Source organism: Lissotriton helveticus, chromosome 1_1 (genome assembly GCF_964261635.1).
Source record: "Lissotriton helveticus chromosome 1_1, aLisHel1.1, whole genome shotgun sequence".
Classification (NCBI taxonomy): domain Eukaryota; kingdom Metazoa; phylum Chordata; class Amphibia; order Caudata; family Salamandridae; genus Lissotriton; species Lissotriton helveticus.
Window position 1 is genome coordinate 1,745,525,882 of NC_136057.1, and position 25,237 is coordinate 1,745,551,118.

At 43.4% G+C, this 25,237-nt stretch overlaps 1 protein-coding gene across 1 annotated transcript in view; it reads left to right on the plus strand.

Moving 5' to 3' along the window:
- The window catches only part of EIF3G (eukaryotic translation initiation factor 3 subunit G), a 51,667-nt gene that overhangs the window by 16,455 nt on the left and 9,975 nt on the right, over window positions 1-25,237 (plus strand). The window contains exons 3-4 of the mRNA XM_078639912.1: window positions 19,497-19,582; window positions 20,649-20,708. Coding sequence (XP_078496038.1) covers window positions 19,497-19,582; window positions 20,649-20,708 — 146 coding nt within the window. The remainder of the gene's footprint in view (window positions 1-19,496; window positions 19,583-20,648; window positions 20,709-25,237) is intronic.

The window sequence follows — 25,237 nt, forward strand, 5'->3', positions numbered from 1 at the left end:
GCGGACACCGCGCCACGGAGGCTGACGGGACAACCCCCAAGTGCACGTCTAAATCCAGCCGGCACACGTCGAGGGCGCGCGCGGATCAATAAGACTGATTGCAAATGTATCTCGTAAACATGGTTGCCAGATTGGGCTATTTCCCGCACAATTGAGCGACTTTTTCCCCCAGTTGTGTGAGAAAAACCCATGCCTGGCGGGGGGGGGGGGGGGCCTAGGTTTTGGGCTACTTTGGCATTCTTGTGCGAAAAAAACTGGCCTGGGCGGGCGCCCACAATCACTCACACACACTCTAATCTCAGTCTCTCAGAGCGCATTGCGCACAGTCACTGGAGGGAGGGGGAGCCGGTCCGATGATTGATGGGCCTGTCTCTGCGCAGGCACAGGATGACCCCGCCCACCCTTAGAGCAGAAGGCAGCCTTAGCATAGGTCTGGCATCCATTAAATGATTGGGGCCTGCAGGCCTGGCTCAGTCCTCCTTGCTACATTCTTGCTTGTTGCGAGTGTGTTATCTAATCTGGTTGTCACACTAATTCATTTGCTGCCCCCTCACGCTTCCCATATATGCTGGGGCTGACGTCACGTGAGTACTGCACGCTCTCTTTGCTTTCGGCGCGGCCCCCGGGGCGGCGGACAGTGTGTGGTGATGTTTACTGGTGGTGCCTGCGCCGGTGACTGGAGAGGAGCGGAGGTCGGGAGGAGGACTCGTGAGGTGAGTGACACTCACACTCGTCGTGTGTCACTGCTGCTGCCGGCCGCTGCCGTCCACCCAGGCTACACCACAGCCAACTTGCGGCAGCGCCCAGCCCCAGCCCTTGAAGAGCAGCACAAGACACGGTGACGGCGTGATGCACTGACTAACTCAGCAAGCAAAGGTAGGCGAGCGGAATCCAACACCAGCCTCGGCCCCCAGGCCACGCCAGGTCCAGCGGCCCCGCAGCCCCATCCTTGATTATTTTATTTATGCATTTTTATATAGTGCAGACTTTACCCGAAGGCGTCGGAGCGCTTCACACAATAGGAACAGTAATGATACATGAGGAGAAAATTAAACAAAGTACAAAAGCAGGCTATTGTTAAGACCAAGAATACCCATTTTTAAACTGGTTCACTCTTGCTAGGATGCCTGTCACAGTTTTGTTTTATGGGTTAATATTGCTCGTGGTCAGTCCCTGTGCCTTCAATGTGCCAGATTATTGAAGGTGTGTGCTTGAATCTAGTGACTGTGATTTATAGGACCGCCAGGCAAGATTATAGGATTCCAGGCAAGAATCGGGCGCAGCCAAAGAATCGGGCGGTCCTCTATATCACAGTCACTAGATCCAAGCACACTCCTTCAATAATCTGGCACATTGAAGGCACAGGGACTGACCACGGGCAAGATTAACCCATAAAACAAAACTGTTTGATGGGTATCCTGGCAAGAGTGAAACAGTTAAAAAAAAAAAAAAGCCGGTATTGAGCAGACCACACATAAGTAGATGGTGCGAACCAGTGGGCTGTTGTCTGGCAGCTAGCTGCACGTTTAAGTAATTCACCTGCCACAATTTGCAGGACAAACAAAACATATTAGTATTTATATGGGAAATAAGTCATACAATCTACACCATATCACTCTGCACTGCTACAAGTTAAACACTTGTGGTCATTGACTATGTCTGTTGACTTCCATTACAAAGGCCTAGCGAACAAGGCCTATATTTACTCAGCACCGCAACTGAAGCTAACTTTGGAAGCTCCTAATTCCAGGGACATCCCTCTCCATCTGTTCTCAGAGCCGGGCTCCGTGTGGAAAAGCAACTAGGTGTCAATGCCCCAGACTCTGATGTGCACGTGAAAGTATTTCACACATGGCATGGGCACTTGCATGCTGGTATTTTTAGTCTCCCTATTTGGCCAAAGTACTTCAAGACCTTGCACAAAAGGGATGATGCTTCTTTCCATTAAGTAAGTATTTTTGGTGTAACTCCCCCCGCTGAAGAGACCATACCTATGCTATGTTATAGGTAGCTTCTAAAATGTGATCATTTTGAACCGTGATCCTGTCAATCACAAACGGTAAGGTGCGTCAGCATGTTGACGACAACGCAGCTTCCATCTAACTTTGACAAGTGTGAGATGGACTTTGTTTTCATGCTGAGCGATCATTTTTTCCTGCTCTTGCTTTGGTGACCTTGTCGACTCCCTAATTGGGGTGCAATTTTAAGGCTGTAGAACCCTTTGTTGAGATCATTTTTGTTTAAATTGGGGAAGCGGCTGGTTTTTATCTTCGTAAATAGAGGCAGCACGTTCCTGCTCATTAGGTGAGATTGTTATTTGTGTTTAATTGCCCATAAGAAATGTGGCTGTAACATACAGAAAGCGGTTGGTTTTTAATAACTAAGGCCAGGATTCAAACTAATATACTTCCCTGCTATTACAGCAGATATTGCTCGCTTAGGATATTGCCACAGCTGTCTATTTTGATAGCCAAGATTTATTGCGCCACATAAGGTATATTTATTCATATGGGCTAATATGCCCTTGTTTTTAACACATGTATAGTGCATTGTGCACTCGGTGGTGGTGATCAAGTCTTTTATTCTTTACACATATTGATTTGAGCATGCAGATTGTGCAACACGTCGTTTTTCTTCCTTTACTTTTACTTTTCCTCACTATTTAATCACATCTTTGGGTCCACCACAGGATCACCACAGCATCACTCAGCACCACCACATTATCGCTCAGCACCACCACATTATCGCTCAGCACCACCACATTATCGCTCAGCACCACCACATTATCGCTCAGCACCACCACAGCATCACTCAGCACCACCACAGCATCACTCAGCACCACCACAGCATCACTCAGCACCACCACAGCATCACTCAGCACCACCACAGCATCACTCAGCACCGCCACAGCACCACCACAGCATCACTCAGCACCACCACTCAGCACCACCACAGCACCACCACCACATTATCACTCAGCACCACCACAGCACCACTCAGGGCCTCCACAGCACCACTCAGGGCCTCCACAGCACCACTCAGGGCCTCCACAGCACCACTCAGGGCCTCCACAGCACCACTCAGGGCCTCCACAGCACCACTCAGGGCCTCCACAGCACCACTCAGGGCCTCCACAGCACCACTCAGGGCCTCCACAGCACCACTCAGGGCCTCCACAGCACCACTCAGGGCCTCCACAGCACCACTCAGGGCCTCCACAGCACCACTCAGGGCCTCCACAGCACCACTCAGGGCCTCCACAGCACCACTCAGGGCCTCCACAGCACCACTCAGGGCCTCCACAGCACCACTCAGGGCCTCCACAGCACCACTCAGGGCCTCCACAGCACCACTCAGGGCCTCCACAGCACCACTCAGGGCCTCCACAGCACCACTCAGGGCCTCCACAGCACCACTCAGGGCCTCCACAGCATCACTCAGGGCCTCCACAGCATCACTCAGGGCCTCCACAGCATCACTCAGGGCCTCCACAGCATCACTCAGGGCCTCCACAGCATCACTCAGGGCCTCCACAGCATCACTCAGGGCCTCCACAGCATCACTCAGGGCCTCCACAGCATCACTCAAGGCCTCCACAGCATCACTCAGGGCCACCACTATCAGCCTCCCTCTATCTATCACCCTCCCTCTATCTATCTATCTATCTATTGCACTCACTCTATCTATCGCATCACTCAGCACCACCACAGCATCAATCTATGCAACAATTCAACAACTGGTTCAAATATGTTCTCTCAATGTTTCAAGCTTTATTACAAATGTCACAAAAAACATGTTAATATTTCACTTCTGTTCTTGTTATTTAGAGTGTTGTACTTTTCCTATAATTTTCTTACAAGCCATGTTCTCAAAAAAATATTTTGAAAAAAACTAAAACACTATTGCAATGTTTGCACAATATGTTTGTGATGTTTACAATTACCTCGTTTGAAAATCGAATGTACATATCAAATTTCTTTCTATACATCATAACAATTTTATACTTTTGTACAAGCCATATTTTATATGTTCCTTTTTATACAAAAAAAACGTAACTACCGCATAAATAAAGACATTGCCATTTACAATACTAATAGCTCAAACTTTTCTAATGCGAGACCTATTGCATTGCAAATGCTTGTTTAAAATGGCATGATTTAGAAGACCGGGGCTTAGAATGAAACTCAAAAATGAGTTATGTGACTCATGGTTCCTACTCCCCAACAAACGTCTTGTGATAAAATAAACATGATTTGGATAAATTGCAGATCTCCATGGCCCTGCACATTTCAATCCCAATAGATCGTATCATTTTAATTAATTCCTTGTATTGGGAAGTTTATATGTTGCATACAAGCAATTCCAAGATTACAAAACAAACCTTTACCGCCAAATATATGTATACAACTATTCAAATGTGTTTATATATTAAAGTGTCTGTTGCCACTAAGTTAGGGTTACCATAGATACTTTCCACCCTTTTGATGAATGTTTGCAAAACTCTGCAGACCTGCTGCACCTGTTTCATTGTCAGAAGACAGTTTCGTAGGGTCTTGAAATCCAATGTATTTTACATAGATTGCTGTATTTTGTGTAGCGCAAAAACGGCCTGTCGGATTTTGCTGAAATTTGGCAGCATTAGATATTAGTTTGCTTAGACAATTCTTTGGGGGTACAAAAGGCAATTAGAGTAAGAATTTTTAAATTATAAGGTTTTTCAACTTAGGGATATCTTGTAGCACAATACTACTAATAGTAGCAAGAAAGCCCAGAAAGTAAACTAGACTGCATATGTAAAGTTTCAGATTTACTACACGAACAATTGAAAGACCCATTTATGGTCGCATGTTAATGGAAACCTATAAACCAATATATAACGAATATAATACATCTTAATCTACATAAGTTTTCGTTGCATTCTCTCTGGCTCACAAAATAAAATTGGCCCAACCAGCCAAACAAAAAGCATCTTTGTTATGCACCACTGTGCAACAAAATGCTAAATTGACCAAATAGTGGGCCACACAAACAAATATTTGGAGGAAATTATATATAGCTACTAGGAAAAAGATGATAATCTCAATTTTTATAACAATGATTGCCTTTCATATACTTTGGCCTTCATACGTAGGACAAGCCTAGTAAGGAAGCCCAAAAAATAAACTAGACTGCAAGTAAAGTTTCAGAATTACTACATGAAGTGAAAGACCCATTTATGGTTGCATGCAAATCGAAACCTATCCACAAATACATAACAAATGGAATACATATTGATCTACATAAGTTTTCTTTGCATGCTTTTTAGCTTACAAAATAAAACTGTCCTAACCAGCCAAACAAAAGCCATCCTGCTTATTTTTCCCTGTGCAACAAAATGACAAATTAACCAACCAGTGAGCCAGACAAACTACTATTTAGACAACATAATCGGCCACTAGGAAAAAAATATTAATCTAAATTTTTAGAACAGTGATTGCCTTTCAGTTACTTTGGCCTTCATATGTATTACAATCCTACTAGAAGCAAGTAACCCCAACAAATAAATTAGACAACATAGGTAAAGTTTCAGATATATTATATGAACAAATTATGTTCATATAGCATGCAACCATAAATGGGTCATTTATGGTTGCATGCTAATGGAAACTTATTAACAAATATAATGCATCTTAATCTGGATCACAAAATAACTGCCCCATAAACAAAACAAAAACCATCCTCCTTATGTATGTCTGTTCAACAAAATGGAAAAGTGACCTAGCAGTGAGGTACACAAACTACTATATGGAGGGCATGATAATTGGCCATTGGTGGGCAACAAATCTTAATTTTTATAACAGTGATTGACTTAAATTCACTTTGGCAGTCACATGTAGCACAATCCTACTAAATGTATCATGAAAGCCCAAAAAATAAACTGCATTTGTAAAGTTCCAGAATTACATAATCATCTAAAAGACACATTTATGGTCATATGATTATGTAAACCAATAAACAAAATACATAACAAATACAGTAGATAAAAAGAAAGAAATCACATTCAATCTGATTGCCACTTTGTAGTTATAGTTATACCCAGAGATAGGAATTCCTCGGATATTAGCTGCCTAATAACTTCCCACCTGTTTGACAAATCACCACAACACTTTCCATATCTCCATCTTTTTCCACATGTTGAGATGATGTACATTTCAGTGGTAATTCGTTAAGGGGGTGCAAAAATAAAAGGGGTCCCAAACTCGTTTTCCCCCAATGCATTTTCAATAGACTATTGTACTTTACATGGTGCGAAAACGGCTGAATGGATTTATATGAAATTTGGCAGTATTATACATTATGGTGCTTTACACTGCATACCATAGTCTAGATTGCTGCTACATTTCATATATATCTATGCCACGCCACTGTAATCACTCCACTATACGCTATTCCACTCTACGAGACTCCACTCTGTGCTATGACACTGTACGCAATACCACTCCACTGTATGCTACTCCATTACCTTCTAGTCCACTCTACACCATTCTACTTAATGCCACTCTACACCACTGTATGCCACTCGTACTCTACCCCACTTCAGTGTATGCCCTCTACGCCACTTCATTGTACGCTATTCAGTTGGACCCCATATAAATGTACGCCACTCTACTTTTTTTTTATTACACTCTACTCCATGTCCCTGTACTTCTCTTCACTGTACACCACTGCAGTGTGTGCCACTTTATTATACCCCATTACACTCTATGCTATTTCAATGGACACCACTCCACTGTATGCTAGTACACTCTACCCCATTCTAGTTTAAGCTACTCCAGTCTACACCATTTCACTGTATGCTACTGTACACCACTACACTATACGCTATTCCAGTCTATGCCACTCTAATGTACACCACTCCACTCTATACTACTCCACTGTATGCCTTTCAACTATACACTACTCCACTGTATGCCACTCCAGTGTACACCACTCCACGCCTCTCCATTCTACGATAGTCCATTGAACTCCACTCTACGTCATTTCACTATATGCTATTTCACTCTATCCCACTCAAGTGTACACTACTCCAGAATACACCACTCTCCTATTCTACTCTACGCTATTCCATTGTACGCCACTCCAGTGTACGCCACTCCATTCTACGCAACTTCAATCTTTTCTCCTCTACTGTATTGTATTCCACTGTTCCCCACGGCACTGTGCTGTATTCTATTACACTCTACCCCACGATATCCCACTCCACTGTACTCTATTACACCGTAGGCTTTCACACTTTATGCCACGTCACTGCACGCTACTACACTATACGCCACACCACTGTACATCACTCCAGTCTACGCTCCTCCACGCCACTCCACTGTACACTTTTCCACTCTCCCACTCCAGTGTACTCTACTAAACTCTAACTACACTCTATGCCACTCTATCTCTGTACACTCCACTGTCCTAATTTGAACTTGCCTCCATGCCTGTACACTCTATTGTACAACACTCTGCTCCACTCTACGACCTCTTCCAACACTGTACGACCCAGAACTCCATTCTACTATGAGACACCACTCCAATTTATAAGTTTCCTCTAGTCTACGCTACTTAAATGTTTGCCACCGCCCTCTACGTTAATCCACTGTACCCTACTCCACTCAACTGTACACTATTCCATTTCACTCCGCTACACTCCACTGTACTGCATTCCACTGAGCGCCCTTCCACTGTATGGTACTCCACTTCATAGTAAACTGTTCTACGTCACTCCAGCTTGCCCTACTCCACTCTATGCTGCTCCACTGGATGACGCACTCCTCCACGCTATATAACCCAACTCTATAAAAGTCTGCCATACTATGGCACTCTACAACATTCTACTCCACTCCATCCCCATACACTCCACTGTCCAACTCCACTCTGCCCGTACACTCAAATGTACAGCACTCTATTCCACTATGATAGTCTTCTACGTGACACAACACTTCAGTTTCTGTACGAGATGCCACTCCAATTTATAACAGTTTACTACCTGCACACCACTCTACGACATACCTACACACTATTGTACCTTACGCCAGTACACTCTGCATCACTCTACAACACACCAATGCTCTTTATTGTACTTTATTGCACATTACACCACTCAACTCTACTCCAATGTACAAGACTTTACCTCACTGTATGCTCCTATGCAACAATCCACACTGGGCAGCACCACTGTTTCACACACTACTGTACTCTGTGCACCTCCACTCTACTACACTGTATGCGACACTTTACTCCTGTCTATACCCCTTCACTCCACTGTATACCACTGTAAAACACTCTACTCCACTGTACAATACTCTAGTCCACTATACAACACGTTACGCAGCTCTTTGTATGCCACTGCACCCCACTTTACTCCACTCTAGACCCAGTACTCTACTGTATGCTACTCCACTCAATGCCATTGTACTCTAACGCTGTATGCCACTCAACTGTACCACACTCTACAACACTCTACTGTTCACCACTCCATTGTGCAAAAATCAGCTAGACTGTATTCTACTCTGTTGTAATCTACATCAGTTTCCAATAATTAAGACACCCCACTACACTCTACTGTACTACACAGTACTCTAGTTTGACGCATAACTCAACTGTATGATACTCCATGCCACTACAGTCTACGACATGTAATTCCTATCTACATTACCGTACTCTAGTGTACTCCACTCTACTTCACTTTATCCCACGCTACACCACAGTACTGTACGTCACTCCACTGTGTGCAACTCCACAACTCTGTACGACACACTAGGCCACTCTCTACTCCAGTCTATGCCCATTCACTCTACGCTGCTGTACTACAATGTATGACACTAGCCGACTCGCCACTCAACTTCTCTCTACGATACGCCACTCTGACACAGCACTCCTCTCAACGACACTCTCCTCCACTGTACTCTAACACTCCACTTGGAAATTAAGAGCTGTTCAAAGTTGTAAAGGAACATACCAACCCGCTTGCATGCAGCTTGGCTAGCATAGCCTCTCAAACACTGTCACTCCTTGGCTTCATATTTTGAATAAAAAATAGACAGACTATATCTATATTAACTTTCACAACGACCCATCGACGTCAACATATATAGATCTAGACAAGGCATCTGGAAGTAGCTTTCAGGCTATGATAGAAAGATTTGAACCTATCGCCCAGTCTCAAGTATTGGATCTTCTGACTAGAACAAAATCCGAGTCTCCAGCAGATCTCTGCCCCCCTCATATCATAGCCTTGCTATCTAGTTCTCTTGCTCCAGCGGTCATAGCTCTCTGCAATCAGCAACACTGCCGAAAGATTAGAAAACCGCTCTTGTTACACCTACTTTAAAAAAGCTGTTGGCTAATACTATGGACATATCAAACTACTATCCTATTTCTCTGTTGCCCTCAATTAGCAAACTGCTAGAATCTCATGTCCACAGACAACTCTCCTCATACTTCGAAGCACATCTGCCTGATTCTTCTCAATCGGGTTTTCGCCTGCTCATAGTACAGATACCACTCTTGTAGTGGTAGTGGATTCACTTGGTGTCTCCTTAGATGCAGGTACACTTGTGATATTGGTCCTGCTCGAAATGTCAGTAGCATTTGATACTGTGTCCCATCCCATTCTGATCCAACATATGTTTGAGATGGGAATACACAGTACTGCGCTGAACTGGCTAAAAGACTTCCTTAAGGACAAAACTCCAAAAGTCACGCTGGTTCCTTTCCAATCTAAGACTCTGTCTCTAGGAAGCGGAGTCTCTCAGGGCTCGTCTTTGAGCCCCACAATTTTTACTATCTGTCTCCCCTCTGGCTCAGCTGGTCAAGCCTTTCTGTTTTGAAATACTCTCATATGCTGACGGCACACTATTGATTATTGCACTGAGAACTGAGGTAGAGTATGTTTAAACCCATTTCACCACATGTATGAGAAACATTGCCAAGTGGATGTCCTTAAGCTGCCTTCAGTTGAATGGGGGGCGGGGGGGGGGGGGGGTAGAAAGGGAGATTATGTTTTGGAAAAGCACAGTCTCTATGGACATCTGATTGGTGGCCAACAGAACTTGGTTGGGCGCCTTGCCCAAAAAATACAGTAAGAAATCTGGGCGTTCTGATAGATAATGAACTATCGATGAAAGAGCAAGTCACTGCCACTTGTGGCTCGTGTTTTGGGATAATGCGCCTCCTTAAGAAAATATTCCAGTGGCTCTCGGTGTCCTTCCGGAAGACCCAAGTCCAAGCACTTATTAGTCGCCTGTACTTTGGCAATGCGCTATTTGTAGCATCCAAAGAATCTCTTAGATCTAAACTATAGTTAGTACAGAACACGACAGCCCAACTGATAAATAAACAGCCATTAGGCACCCCGTCTGTTCCCCTCCTTAGGTACCTGCACTGGTTGCCTATAAAGAAGAGAACAATTTTTAAAATACTCTGGCTGCCCTTTAAAGCGAGATCAGGAAGGGGTCCCCGTTATCTGCTGGACAAACTAGTTCCCTATTGCCCTCAAAGAAACCTTAGATCCAGCAATCCGCTTCTGCTTCAACCACAAGGTATTCGAACTTTAAAACACGGTGGATGCTCCTTTTCATACCTCGCCCCCATTCCATTGGAACCAGCTCCCCTTTTATATTAGGGACTACATCGCGTTTTCAAGTTTTACAAAACATCTGAACACCTGGCTCTTTTAATGGCACAGAATGGCTGTCTGGCTAGCAAGCGCCGAGATGCTCTACCAAGGACGAGTCGTGCGATATACTAAATTCCTAACATAACATAGCATACTCCACTCTGAAAGCACTTTACAACACCCTTCCATACTCTGTTTGACACGTCATTCCACTGTACACCTTGCTTCTCCAGTTCTATGATACTTAACTCTACTATATGAGACATGCCACTACGCTTTACTACACTGTGTGATATGGTACTACACTCTACTCCCTCTCAATCTACAGTACTCCAGTTTAACTATAGACTTTTCAACACTCTCCACCACTGTACTATGTGACACTTCAAATAACTCTCCACTTGCGACACTGGACTCTCATCATTTGAAATACATTTTTATAAAACTTTAAAAAATGTAAAGACAAACAAAGGTTAAAGCTTAGTTATAGTTGGGACAACATATTTTCCCTAAACAAACCAAGTTTGAACTACACAAATTAAAAAAATTCTAAAGATATTGTTATAACTTTCATTAACAATTCATCCCCTGCTTTCGAATTATTAGACTTAGTGAACCTCTTGACACACTCTTCTCAGTTGGCTAACCAGACAACATGAACTATACCTCGCCACTCCATCATGCACTGTTTTTACAAATGATACTCCACTGTACGAGACTCACCACCACTCCACTGCTCGACACAACCCTGAATTATAAGGCACTCTACTCCACTGAACTCCGCTCTATGCCACTACATTCTGCAAAACACCATGCCATGTAACTCTACTTGATGGCCCTCCACTACACTCAATTTCATGATACTCCAGTCGACAACACTTGGCTCTACTGTTCGACATGCCACTGTACAACATGCTGTTCACAATACGAAGCAACACTCCACTGTATTAAACTGTACACTACGTCACTCTACTTTACTAAACTCTACGACACTAGACGCTGGTGCTCTCCTTCACTGTACTGTACTACACTCCACTTTGCGATACTCGAATTAGTGGCACTACACACTGCGATTTGAAACCTATAAACAAAAATAACATACAATTCATAAAGCAAAGGTTATGGATAATTTATAGTTAGAAATACCTTGTTTTCTTTCTATACAAACCCAACTTAAAATACTCAAACATAAAAAATGGTAAAGTTATAATCACAACTTCAATTTATAATTTACGTACCATCTTCAAACTATGTTGTGCACCTCCAAACTGTCGTGTTACCTCACTCACCACATTATATTAACTATAACTCATGCCTTTCCGCTTGCATAATAGATCACTTTCAGCATGTGAAATCATAGCATTCAGAACACCACTTATAACTTCTCAAATTACATTATTTGTCACAACACAATAGACGGTAGAGTGGGGTGTTATAGTTTGGTTCAGTGCTTAATTTGAGCTGTTTTTTCCCCGGTGCTCGACACCGGCACTTAATACTTAGCACTGGTGCTTGTGACAGTCTGCCACAGGGTTGTGTTGCCTGCCAAATTTGGGTATGAGTGCTGTTTACTTTAAGAATCACTAATACGTGCCACCCAAGCCAATCTTATAGCTTTGGGGGCCCTGAATAGTATGAATTGTCACATTTGTAGGAGTGTGATGGTTGTAGTGTGTTGGTAGTGTAATTGGCAGCGCTGGCAGCTGGATGGTGCAAGCTGTTGTCCTCTGGCACTTATTGCGTTACAAGTTAACCACTGATTAGTGAGCTGAAAAATGTGTGTAACAAGGTCCGCTAGTTATAATAATTTGAAGGTGGTAGATAAATTATAAATGAAAGTTAGAACTATAACTTTACAATTTTTAATGTTTGTGTAGTTTACACTGTTTCTATAGAGAAGTTTTCCTGACTAAAATGTTACCTTAACCTTTGCGTTTTTTTAGGGAAATGTATATTCTTTTACACAAACTACTTGATTACTGTTGAATGCTTTGTAGGACGGGTGCCTCCTTCGTGATTAGTGCCGATCAAGTAATATTCTTTCTAACAAACATCCACATGGGATCTAGGAGCACTCTGCAGGTTCCATATCGCTTTATTAAAACCATGTAGACCCGTTTCAGCGAGATCATGCCATCAATACTGGTTAACAAGAAAAGTATACGAAACTTGAATGAGTCCCTTCTCGTTCTTATTGGACGACATATTATGGCTAGCAAAAGGGGAATGCATGTTGCTCATAATTTAATGAAAGTCATATGTGCCATCACAGTGTGTTTTATTTAACATTAGTTGATTTCACTGATCCTGCCTATGTACGTCATTTTAGTAATGTTTTTAACCCCTTCCATGCTGATGACTGCCCCCAGCCGTCATGGCACACAGTGCTCGTGTGCTGATGACGGCTGGGGGCCGTCATGACCACGCCCGCGATCGGAATGTCCAGCACAGGAGCGGAATTCCTGCCGCGAGCAAGGGGTTAAAACACAATGGATGCGAATCAAACAGTTCATGTATTTGACCCACACTGTTCAATTATGCGATTGCAGTTCCCCAGCCATTTTGACAGTTGCAAACTAAACTATACCAGTTTGTATCCCTCATCCAGCCATTAATCTGACTTAATGAAGCACGTACCTGTAACTTCTGGTTTCGTAACCAACTTGACATTTTGTAATGTCACAACCTTGTGTTAGCAGGCGTGCCATCAGTTCAGTCTGCGGCTGTTCTGACAGCATTAAATCAATCCTTTCAGACACAACTTCTTGATTATTGTTGAACGCTTTGTAAGATGGGTGCCTCCTTTATGTTTAGGGAGCATCACGTAATATTCTTTCCAACGTGTGTGTGTGTGTGTACGTATGTGTGTGTGTATGTATCAATCTAAAGCTGTAATACTGTGCCTGGAGTGGTGAAAGTCTTTTGTCATTTTACAGCTCGGCAGGTATAGATAGCACTTGCAAACCTATGCTTAAAGATTTTGCTGCATAAATGTCATAAGGCTTTGTTCCTTTCTAGCTCTGCATGGGTGGCACTGTGCTAATCCTTTGCTTAAAAACTTTGCTAGAAAAACAGGCATTTGAGGTGAGCACATTCAGACTCTCTGGTGTTGCAGGGTTCTCTATATAGGAGCTGCTTTCCACCTAATTTAGGGAACTACCCAGAGTCCTCTGCTTCCTATTTTGTGTGTGTATGTATATGTATATATATGTATGTATGTATGTGTATATATATATATATATATATATCTATATATATATATATATATAGATATATATATATATATATATATATATATATATATATATATATATATATATATATATATAATAAAGAATTCCTTGAACAAAACAAAGGTTGATGTAATTTTACGGTTGGGTGAATTTCTCAGTGACCCCTATAACATGCGCCCCCGCAATGCAGCTGCTTATAAACTCACATATGGCTTGTTCTATGACCTGACTTACGACATCACTGATGACATCATCCAAGCTTTATTTCCCCGCATATTGCTGTATTAAGTGCTATGACTTTACATGCATCCTAGTTCACATTAACAATCAACCACAGATATACGGGAAACCCTTCCCGAGTGTGATGTTAAACCTGTATACAACTGTTCAGATAAAGCCAAAATAGTGAATGCTAATTCCAAAGCAAGTGCCCTACTACAGACAGCTTTTATCTGTATCAAACCCCTGACAAATACCAAACCTACATTAAGAAATGAAGTTGATATCAGTAGAGAACTGAGTACTGTAAACGGTGCTTACTCTATAGCATAGTCCTTCAAACTTTTTGATGCCGAGACCCCCCTTGGCAAACATTTTTAGGAATAAGGACCCTTCCTGACAAATTTCTAGAACCTGGTGGTATACCTCATCAACCAGCTTAAATGTCCCCAATTCCCACAGCAAATCATTTTTACGGTGGGTGGAACATTGTTTAGCAAACCAAATGTCGGTGAGCTTTTAGGCGTGGTCAAAGGTGTAGCTAAAAACAAGTGCCTCATTTATGAGGAATTGGCATAGTGGCAAGTGTTCTTGCAGCACTGCCCTTCGCCAGTGTGAAAGGAGTGCACTGTATTTACGAATACTGTGCATTCCTGTCCTTTCCCCTTGCGTTGGCACACAAATTGCTGCCTAGCACCTATTTAGGCTGAATTGTTTTTGTGCAGGAAGGGGCACCTTCCATCACATAAACAATCCCGAGAGGTGTTTTCCCCTTTTAATGCGAGCTGCAAAATGCAGCACACACACAGAGGAAAACACTAGGAGAAATTAAAACACTTCTCCTGGTTATGCCTCTACTGGGGAGGCGCAAGGTTTTGGCACTGCCCCAGGTTTACGTAATTTTTATGAATCTGGGGCATCATCAACGTCCACTCAACGCTCATGATACGCCTCCTTGACGCAGAATAAGGCAATGGAATGACTTGCACTGCTTTGTCTTGTTCCATATCTATGAGGCCATGCACAGTGACTGCAATGCCTCGTACATATGGTTGAGGCGCTTGCACAGCCACAGCGTCAAAAGTGATGCTCTGGTGATGCAAGCCTCTCATGAATAAACCCCAAAATATTCTGTACGTTTTCTAGGTCTTTCACCATCAGGTAGATACATATACAGTAATGGGCAGCTTAAATGAAAAATAAATTTTTAGAAAGCTGTTACTCCATGGGAAATGCACTGTGGTACAGTATGAAACCTCTATCAGTTAATGCACTGCAGAGGTCTGTGTGTAACGAGAGAGCCACAGAATTACATCTTGGTTTGTGCAGTGGAGAATAGTGACTTGTGTGTTTTTAGTGTTATGAGGGCAAAGCCTTTGACAGAAAGCACTGTGAATATGTAAGTCATTCGTTTATACTTGCATTACATGCAGTATAAGGTAGCGGATACAAAGTGTGATAGTTTTAAGATTAAATGAAATAAAATGAAGATTTTAGAAGTACTAGCGCATGTGTAATGCAATTTTATTTTACATAACTGTCCTTCAACACCTCTTTGTCATCACAAAGCGGCGAGTGATGCGATCAATTAACCCCTTCCATGCTGATGACGAGTTGAGCTCGTCATGAATCGCGGTAATTTTTAAAATGCCGCATACAGCGGGAAAAACAGCCGCACGCATGCGGTTAAAGCCAGAACTGGCTCCCAAGCACCCTTGGTGCCAGTCATTATTAACTATCATTATGAACGACTGCCTGTCCAATGGCTTGTGAGAAGTTGGCCTGGTATATGCTGTCCACTAGTTAAAGTGGGCACCTTGCACCGGTCCAAACGACCCTTATTGATAATTGGGTTAAAGACAACCTTTATTGAAAGCTATCCTAGTGGTAGCTGTGGAGAGCAGCCTTCAGGCTAAGTCTTGAAGGAATGTAAAGCAGCTTGGTTTACCAGATTATAACCTCCTGAATGACCAAATGAAAGGAGAACCACACAATGAATATATAAAATATATGTATTTATTACTAAACACTCCCTACTAACCTCTTTATGAGATTAGAGAACAAAGCACACAATATTAAATCACACAATATTAAATCACTTGAACGACGGTAAATAGCACAATACACAGTGGGCTCCAGGGGGAGACCAAACCATATTCTAAGACAGTGGTATAACAACCATGACTTGACTAGACATAGTGCCCAGAGCACGTAGAATCGCTGAAACCACAAGGAACCACCCAAGGTAGTGACACAGGGGACCCATGGAGGCTGGGTGAAATGTGAGAACAGAGACGCCAGCTCTGTACAACTATATGGGAAAGTCGCAGTTGGAATTTTGAAGATTGAGGACACTTAGGAGAGGACTTCAAGCAAACACTGGAATATAGAAGGTTCTAAGGCCCGCACCCTTGAGAGTACCGAGGCACCCGTGTTACCTATCCAGGGAAGCTGGGTGCATAGGGGTCAAGTGGTGTCGGAAACGCTAGTTGAGTTCAATGGCGTGTTGTGAAGAAGTGCTGCTGTCGGGAAGATGAAGTGTCCGGTGTGATCCAAGCCTGGATTGGAGCTGAGAAGAACCTGAAAGCAGAGGGGACAGTGTCTGGGTAACTTCAGTGTGACCAGGGGCTCGGTAGACGAATGCCCACCAATATCGAGTGTTTCAGGTGCAAAGAGGTGAAGCTTGACTCTGTAGCCACTGGGACCAGGAGACGACGACAACAACCAAGTTCAGAGGGGAACTTTCCCAAGAAGGATGTTGAGTGCTGGGGGAGGGTGAGTCAATGTCAGGGTTGGAGACCAACAAGCCTTGGCAACTGCAACCCACGCGGTCAGAGGAAATTGGCTTTGGTGAGGACCAGCAAGGTCCTGGGGACTCTCCAAGGAATGGAGAGTCGGGGCACGTCAGGAGCAACCAGGAAAGCCTACTGAAAGTTGTTACCTTCACAGGGATCCACAGGCCAATGGACCTGGGATCGCAAAGTGACCTAAAGAGGAATCGCAAAATACCAGCCCATGGTACACTCGGGGAGTGTAGGCAGGAAATCTTCGGTGGAAACACTGCTTGGGGTCAGGACTAAAAGTAGCCCAAAGCACAGCCTCAGGGGTCGCTAAAAAGCATATGCTGCTGCAAATGTACACGGTGCCCAGGGGTTCGGGTTGCACAGTCCCCACGAGGGATGCGGGCCTCAGATTAGCTGAGAGTGTAGATCAACATCGGAGACCACTGGAACCCACCTTCTGTGTTGCAGAAATCTTCGTAGTCCTTCAGGACCTGCTTAGAAGCAAACCTGTCAGATGTGTTTAGGTGCCTGGTTAGCAGGGGAGTAACTCCTTTACTCCAAGTGAGAGTCTTCAGTCGTCCAGCGTTGTTCAGATCTGCGAAGTACTTTGGCAGAGTTTAGTCCAGGTAATATCTAAAGTCCTGTGGTCAGGGCTTCCTACTTTATACCCAAAGAAGGGGTGGAACAAACTCTGGGGACCCACCTATGGGAGGGTCTGGACAGAGGGGTGTCTACACCCATGTCCTTTGTCCAGTTTCGCGCCAGAGCAGGAGAAAGTGGCTCCTGCAACTGGTTTGAGCTGGACTATGCACAGGGACACCAAATGTGCCCCCAGTGCAGACATTAAAGCACTCTTGGAGTGCACCCACCCAGCCCCAATGCACTAAAGCCTGTCTGGGAGGTGGTCACACCTCCCTGTAACAGGAAACCTATTGTCAAACCTTCCCTTGCTGGAGTTTCGTCCAGCAGCAGGAGGGCAGACTCATGTCTGTGGCTGGCAGCGTCCATCATGTGATGCCAGGGTTGAAAAAGCTGGTACCGGGTGTACCAGTGTAGTCCTATTTCTCCCTCTAGGAGGGTGGAATCATACCTCCCTCGCCAGTTACTGGAGGGGAGGTATGATTACAAGGTGTTTGACACCAAACACAACATGTTTCCTTGCAACCGTTTTAAAGTTAGCATTTACCGCAAGGTTATCATGCACTTGAGAGTATATGGTTGACAGAATCACAAACCCTTGAATATAGGTCCCGAAGGCTGCAGAGGGGCTCTGCTCATGCAGGAGCACCCTCTCACACAAAACCCAGCACCCTTCCTTCAAGGTTGATAAGGCCTGCCATAGGGGTGACTGATCAGTTTATTTGTGCAGTGATATAAGGTAGATATAGTGAACCTATATCTAAGTAAGGGGTGCATGCACCACCTTATACAGGCTGCTGTAGCAGACCTGTGGTGTCATTTTGAATGGTCTCTCAGGAGTGGCATAATACATGCTGCAGCCCCTGAGGGGCCTCTGGGGTACCTATGCCCTGGGTACATAGTATACCATATACTAGGGACTTATAAGGGTACCCCAGAATCCAATCTGTAGTGTACCTAAAGTAAATGTAATCAATTTAGAGGAGAAAGCAGCTAGGCTGGGACCCTGGATAGCAGGATCAGTCAGACTAAGATGAAAAAAGAGAAACATTAGCCAAAAGTGGGGTTAACTATAAGAAGCAGATCCTACTCTCCTACAAGGCTTAGTTAGGATCTAGAATTGTAAGTTTAGATTTTTGAAGTAAAATGCAGAATAGGATGAAGCTTTCTATTAGTAAAGTGTATGCTTATAAAAATTATTTTAAATTCATGTCTAAGTAAATCTTTAACCCGTTAGAATAGATGTGCTGTGTGCTTGACTAAGACTAACATTACATTTACCTCTTGAGTTTTGTGTGATTTGAATGTTTAGAATCTCTTAACTTGTGTATTGTTTGCTTTCTGGAAGGATCTGGAAGTTATGTTGCAGCTTCTTGGTATGGTTTTGCCTCATTGTTGGGATCTGCTTTAGGAGTTTTCATCTATAAAATCTACTTTTATCCTTGATAACCTTTTAGATTCTTCTTTCTTTTAAGAATGTTTTGATTGCAGTAATTTCATCAGAAATGGCCAGAGCTTGCATTTTGTTATGATCTTGGGTTGTGTATTGTGCCTGACACAGTGCTTCTCAGAACCCATTCAGCGTTTTATTAATTTAATTTTAACCAGGCTTTATGATGCCTGTGTTTTTCCTGGAAATAATAAAGCATGTAACCTGGGAGTTGGGTCTACAAGGCGAATATGAAGGCCAGTGTAGTACTAGAACTTTTGTTTTGGGTTTTGTAGGTAGTGACACTTTGAAAGCTGCCAGTGAGTAAATGCCGTAGTAAATTTTCTATATAAGCAGGTTGTTATTAACATCTCAAGATTCTGAAAGAACTGCTGTAGAAATGTTTCTTTGGGGACCACATTCCTCACTGCTGCTTTGCAGTTGTCATCTTTATTATTGGATCTATGTACACATCTGATAGGTTGGTTTCCTGGACATCCATGCAGATTATTATTTGTTTTTTATGTTATTTTGCTTTTTTGTAGGTGTAGATGCACCAAAACTAGTTCTCGATGAAAACCATAAGGTTGTTATAGATTACAAGACAGACGAGGATGGCAAGAAGTTCAAGGTGAGTCTACGATGCGTAGTTTTGTTCTCAAATCCATGGTAGCTCAAGGCTGGATTGCGGAGGCGTGCAGGAAAAGTGTGCCTTTGTCTGCTACCCACAGCTCTCTTTCTGAGATGGCTTCCCCGAGGAAGGCTGATTTGATTTTGATCTAGAAATTACAACCATTGCATAGTTCAGAGGAAAATTGGCAGTTACTAGCAATTTCTGAAAGTTTTGTATGACTTATTTAAGCGTTTACTACCACTATCTTAAATACTTAATAAACCATCTTGCAAGTGATCCTACATCTGGTTGCAACCTTTTTCTCCTTAATCAACATTGCTTGTAATGATTAAAGCGGTCAGGAGTTTTCCCCCACAGAGCTCCAGCTCTCTGGATTCAGTGCTTCTAATAATATTGCCTTTCCAAACCTGTCTTTTAAAAAGATAATGAAAGCATTTCTGACTTAAGCTTGGTGAGGCTATGGCCTTTTAGTGATTGGCGTAGTCATGGTGCTCAGTACGTAACTGATTACTTTTTCATCAATCCATCTCTTTGCCTATCCAACATGCTCTCATAAGCATTTTCTTTGCTATAGCTGTACTCTCCACTTTATCATAATCGGCTCCCCATTTATCCCATTAATTTTGAATTTGGTGAGGGGGGGGGTCCATGCTACTTTATTAATAACTTGTCTTGAAGGCCAAGGCACGTCTGTAAAGTTTAAAAGTGAACGGACTGCTATGGATTTTCCTTGTCTCGTATTAAAGAATAATTGAGGGCACACATGTACACCTTCTGTTAATTTATTAAAATGTGATTTTTGTTTTTCATTTGCTCCAGTATAGTATTTTGAACCTTCTGCATAATCGATTCATTGGAAGTTTATATACTGGTTCTTTCCTTGTCCAACCCCGCTCTGTGTTCCCCTTCAAACTATAGAATAACATGTTTTCAGACCTGTTGCCAAAGAAATTCTCCTTAAGGAAAAACATTTGTTGAATCGCTTAAGATGACATGCTGTCTGTTGCTCCTTGCGAGAGTTGCCTTCCAACCTCTTAAACAAATGAATTTGTTATATTTGCAGATTATCCGCACCTTCAGAATTGAAACGAGAAAGGCCTCCAAATCTGTAGCAAGAAGGAAGGTAAGCTTAGTATTGGTGTCGTCAAACTCATAGTGGATTTGAATGATTTTATTCTCCTTCTCCCAAACTGGGCCTTTGTTTTTATTAATTTATTTATAGCATTTTGTCATAAAGTCAAGAAGCTGGGCCATTTTCTCTACCCAACGCATATCTGTTCAGTCATTTTCTGGAGAGAAAAAATTGTTTTTGATGTCAGTACACTTTCCTTTCATGACTGTACCCAAGCATTATCCAGTTTGTGCTTCCTTGTGTCATATTGACCCTTTCACGAACTTTTGTTACCCTTCAGTGACCCCCCCTTTTTGCAGCAGAGACTCATTCAGAAGTATGTGCAGCCTTGTGTTTTCTCTTCCTTGGGCCACTGTGCGCTCGGTCTAGTGGTAAGCCAACCACACGAGACCTTCTACTGAGCTTCAAATTAATCTCTGGGACACTTCTGGCCTATTTCAGGCTTGTGCTGAAGCCGATTGCTCTTTCTGCATGCCAGCCCCATACATAAGCTACTGAAATAGCCTCAATGGACCTTTGGCCAACTGTGAAGCTGTGCCGTTTGCGCCTGCCCTCTTCATAGATGTAAAGAGGAACAATTGGTGTTGATTTTGTGGTTTTGAGAAAACAAGACCACACTTCTTGGATAATAATTTAATGGTAATTACTGGGCAAAAGTCACATGCCTTTGAATCTTTAGGAACACTTTCTGACAAACCTCTTAACACAGGTCTTACATGGTGCCAGGTTTTACTCTTCCACACAATTATTGCTCGCTTGTCTTGCATTGGGTTGCTTCTTCATCTCGCTGGCCTTTAAGCACTTCATACTTGAGTACATTTGACATAAATATTTATTTCTGGTTTCAATGAAATCCATTTTATATGTTGGAAGATTAGTTTTAGTCACTCTTAATGAAAATTGGTTTCTTTAGATGGTGATGATGGCCCCGCCAGGAGTTTGTCTATGCATCATATCGCCACTCCACTGCTTTCCCTTCTCGCGGCTATATGTAATTGTGCTTCTGTTTGCATTTCAAAGATTAGCTTGTGATTCTTTCAGTGGTCACGCTTGACTCCACCAGATCTGTTGAATTGGTTCCTGATGATGGTTGGCAAAAACCAAGGGGTGTACCCTTCTGTATTTCCTCAAATGTCAGCGGATACATTCGGTTAATTAAAATACTATTTGACATGGGGTCTGTTTCATCTATTGCAGTGCATATAGATTGCTGTTTATGAAATCCGGAAAGTAGCTGGTTTTATGTGTAACCTGTGTTTGGGCACTGCAAAGATATCATTTTTGAAAGAAGAGGGTATCGGAGTAGTTTTAAGCAAACTCTCTGGTGTCTTTAAAACCTCATTTAAGGACATCTCTTTTCTTTAGTGAGACTTCTGTCTCAGATGCAGATCGTAATATTTGTGCAACTAGAACGTTCCACAGACTAGCCACCAGGCAGTGTATGTCTGCTCCTGAACCTGTTGACATGTTTGTTTTAAATTTCAGGCTGTACTGACAAGTTTTGGTACTAAATAGAACCAAATGTTTGTAAAATGACAAACACTGATCCAGTTCAGGTGCTTCTGTAGTAACTTTAGTGCCTAAAAGCAGACTAGAGCAATGATGTAAAGGCAAGAGTATTCTTTATCACAGCCCCTACTCTTCCATAATATGTGTGGGTGTAGGAAGCTGGCTCTTTATGTAGTGGGCCAAAGAGATCCACAGTGTATGCTTTATAAAGAGCCCAGGCAAACCCCAAAGGCACAAATGACACCCCGAATGCTCTTTTGTGGTCGTGCAGACGAGCAGTTAGGCATGTCGGAGGTAGTGCTAACCAAATATTACACACTCAAAGGCAGTAAGTGAGTCACACTCTAAGAAATCCTACACCAAACATGTACTGCATTCAGGCACTTCACAGGGACTTACGGAGCCAATCTCCTGGACTTGAGGTGAGTATGGGGCAAGATCCAAGGGCACTCCAACAGGTCACCTCGGGAGGCTCTGGAGCGTCCAGGTTCAGAGATGTTTTATGGTGTCTGGTGTCCTATTCACTTCAATAGGGAATGGTCTGGTTGCACAGAGGCTTCAAGCTGGGACTGGGAGACCAGTCAGGCTGACTCAACAAGGCGGATCAAGTCTCACAATCCTAGGGACGTGGGCACACCTTAGGTCCTCTTCTCCTTGGGCTGGGCGGCAGGGTGTAGAGGTGTTCTGAGGTGGTGAGTTTTCCTCACTGGAGGTAGAGTGGACCTGCACAAGGAGGCTGCAGGCGGCGTCGGTAAGTCCACTAAGGGCAAACCCAAGTGGGCTTTGTCTCTGGGGTCGGGGACCAAGCTGGCACGGTTGGACCACTACATTTCCGGGCTAGGGGTCACAGGTGCAGTGGTGCTTCCTCGAGTCAGGTTTGTGGCGGTCCGGAAACTGTAGGACGAGACTACTTTGGCACAAGTTTGTCGGGAAGAGCAGACAGGCCGGCAGGATTGATGGCAAGTTAGTTGCTTCTCCACAGTCCTTGCTGCTCTTCGATGTCCTTCTTAGGTCGGAAAGAATCTCCTTTTCTGGTGCCAGGAGCTTTCCTAAACACTAGATTTAGGGGCATTAGTGAGTGTAGGGTAGTAGCTTATCGTCTCCTTACCCCACCCCCTTCCCCCAAACGACCCACTACCTGTGGGAAGTGGGCATAACCCTGCTCCAGAGTTCCTAAATTTGTCGTCGCCAAGATGGTATACTTTTACATTTGATTCCCAAGTCACGTAGCCAACCTTGGAGGATGGAACGTGCCTGAGGGTGAACACGCCTCGTGACCACTAATGTTACTGCCTATCCAGGATCAAAATCGGCCTTGGTCTGGGTAGGGGGGGGGGGGGTTGGGCATACCATCACCTCTGAGGGAAGCCAGATTTGCATACTAAAGGCGGTGGGCTCTTTGAAGCTCCCTGCCTGGCAATGTTAATTTACAGGTCATCCTGTTGGCATGTGGTGTAAACACCTCCTCATATTTTATTTCACCGGCGTATTGTTGGACGATATTCTGCCTCCTGAGGACTTTGTGATTTCGAGTTCAGCCCCCCCCTTCCCGGAGGGAACCTGTAATTGCCGGGACCCCCGGGATTTTCGGTGCAGTAATTTAGGAAGTCTCCCTTGATCCAGACTAAAGGCGTGTGTGCCCCCTCATCGAGTTGAGCCTCCGCCAGACACGTCTTTGGACGCGGTGGAGTAGTTCTGCTCCGCTGTGTACCGCTGGAGATATTACAAAGTTATATGTATTATTTCCGAAGTGACAGCCCTGATTGCTTATGTATCTACAATTTGGATAGATTATTTGAATACTGAAGAATTCTACGCTTTTGAAGAAATTGTTTATTTCCATTGCGCCCTGACAAAGGATTTGTGGATACTTGTCCTTTCCGAAACGTGCATCGGCGCTCTTTGCCTGCATTTACTTTTGTCTTTGTTTTTTATATTTTTGTACTGTAATTTGTTACATTTGTATTTGGTTTTGTGGTTGCCTGTGAGGATGCTTGGGGGCTGCGTGATATGTCTATTTTATTGAATTATATTGTATATACTTTTAATGCAAAAAGTCATGATTGATGGATAAAAAAAAAGTGATATGTTTTTCAAATAAATGCTCTTGTGTGGGACAATGTTAATATATAGAAATTATTGGATATATTACCTATAGATTAATAGTTTCTAGGAAGAGGCTTCTTTGTTGTTGTTGGTATTCCTCCCTGCTTCCTCTTCCTAGCATTAGTGTACCCAGGGACCCTCGCTTGTTGTTGATATAACACCTCCTGCCAGAGCATGCTTTGTTTCTGTCCTCCTGAGAGCTTAGGCCCTCACCCCTAGAGGTCCGAGGTACATCTGTGATGTCAGGCTGGTCAGAACCAGTCAACCAGCACACTAGAAGTCTAGTAGAGTCCATGGGGTACCTCTACGGTACACTCTGGGTGTATGTATTAATAAATCGATCAATGGAATCAATATGGGTTTAGTAATATGAGGTGTTTGATACCAAACACCATATGTTTCAGTGAAGCCATTTTGTAGCTAGGTAACTCGTTTTGACCAGTGCCCAGTACATACCTTAACATAGCTTCCCTGCTCAATTGCAATATCTAGTGATAGAACTAGATATCACAGGGGCATATCTGCTCATGCAGATATGTCCTCACACAAAATATAATGCGGCCTGCTGTAGGGACGACTTACATATTTTATATGCAGTGTCTTTGGCATAACACACAGGATTGTCATTTTATTTTTTTCCCCTCGTGGTGTGCACCATGTCACGCAGCCTGCAATGGCAGTCTGTGTGAAATTTGTGTGTTGGTCCCTTAGGGTGGCATAAGATATGCTGCAGCCCTTTGGGACCCTTGTTAGCACCCATGCCCTAGGTGCTTGATGTACCATTTACTAGCGACTCACATGTGTGCTAAAGTCAATAGCCAGTTGTAGTACAATTAGACGACACCTTGTTTTGCAGAAGAAGCACTGGCACAGAGGGTCTAGTGAACAGGCCTCGGTGCACTTTA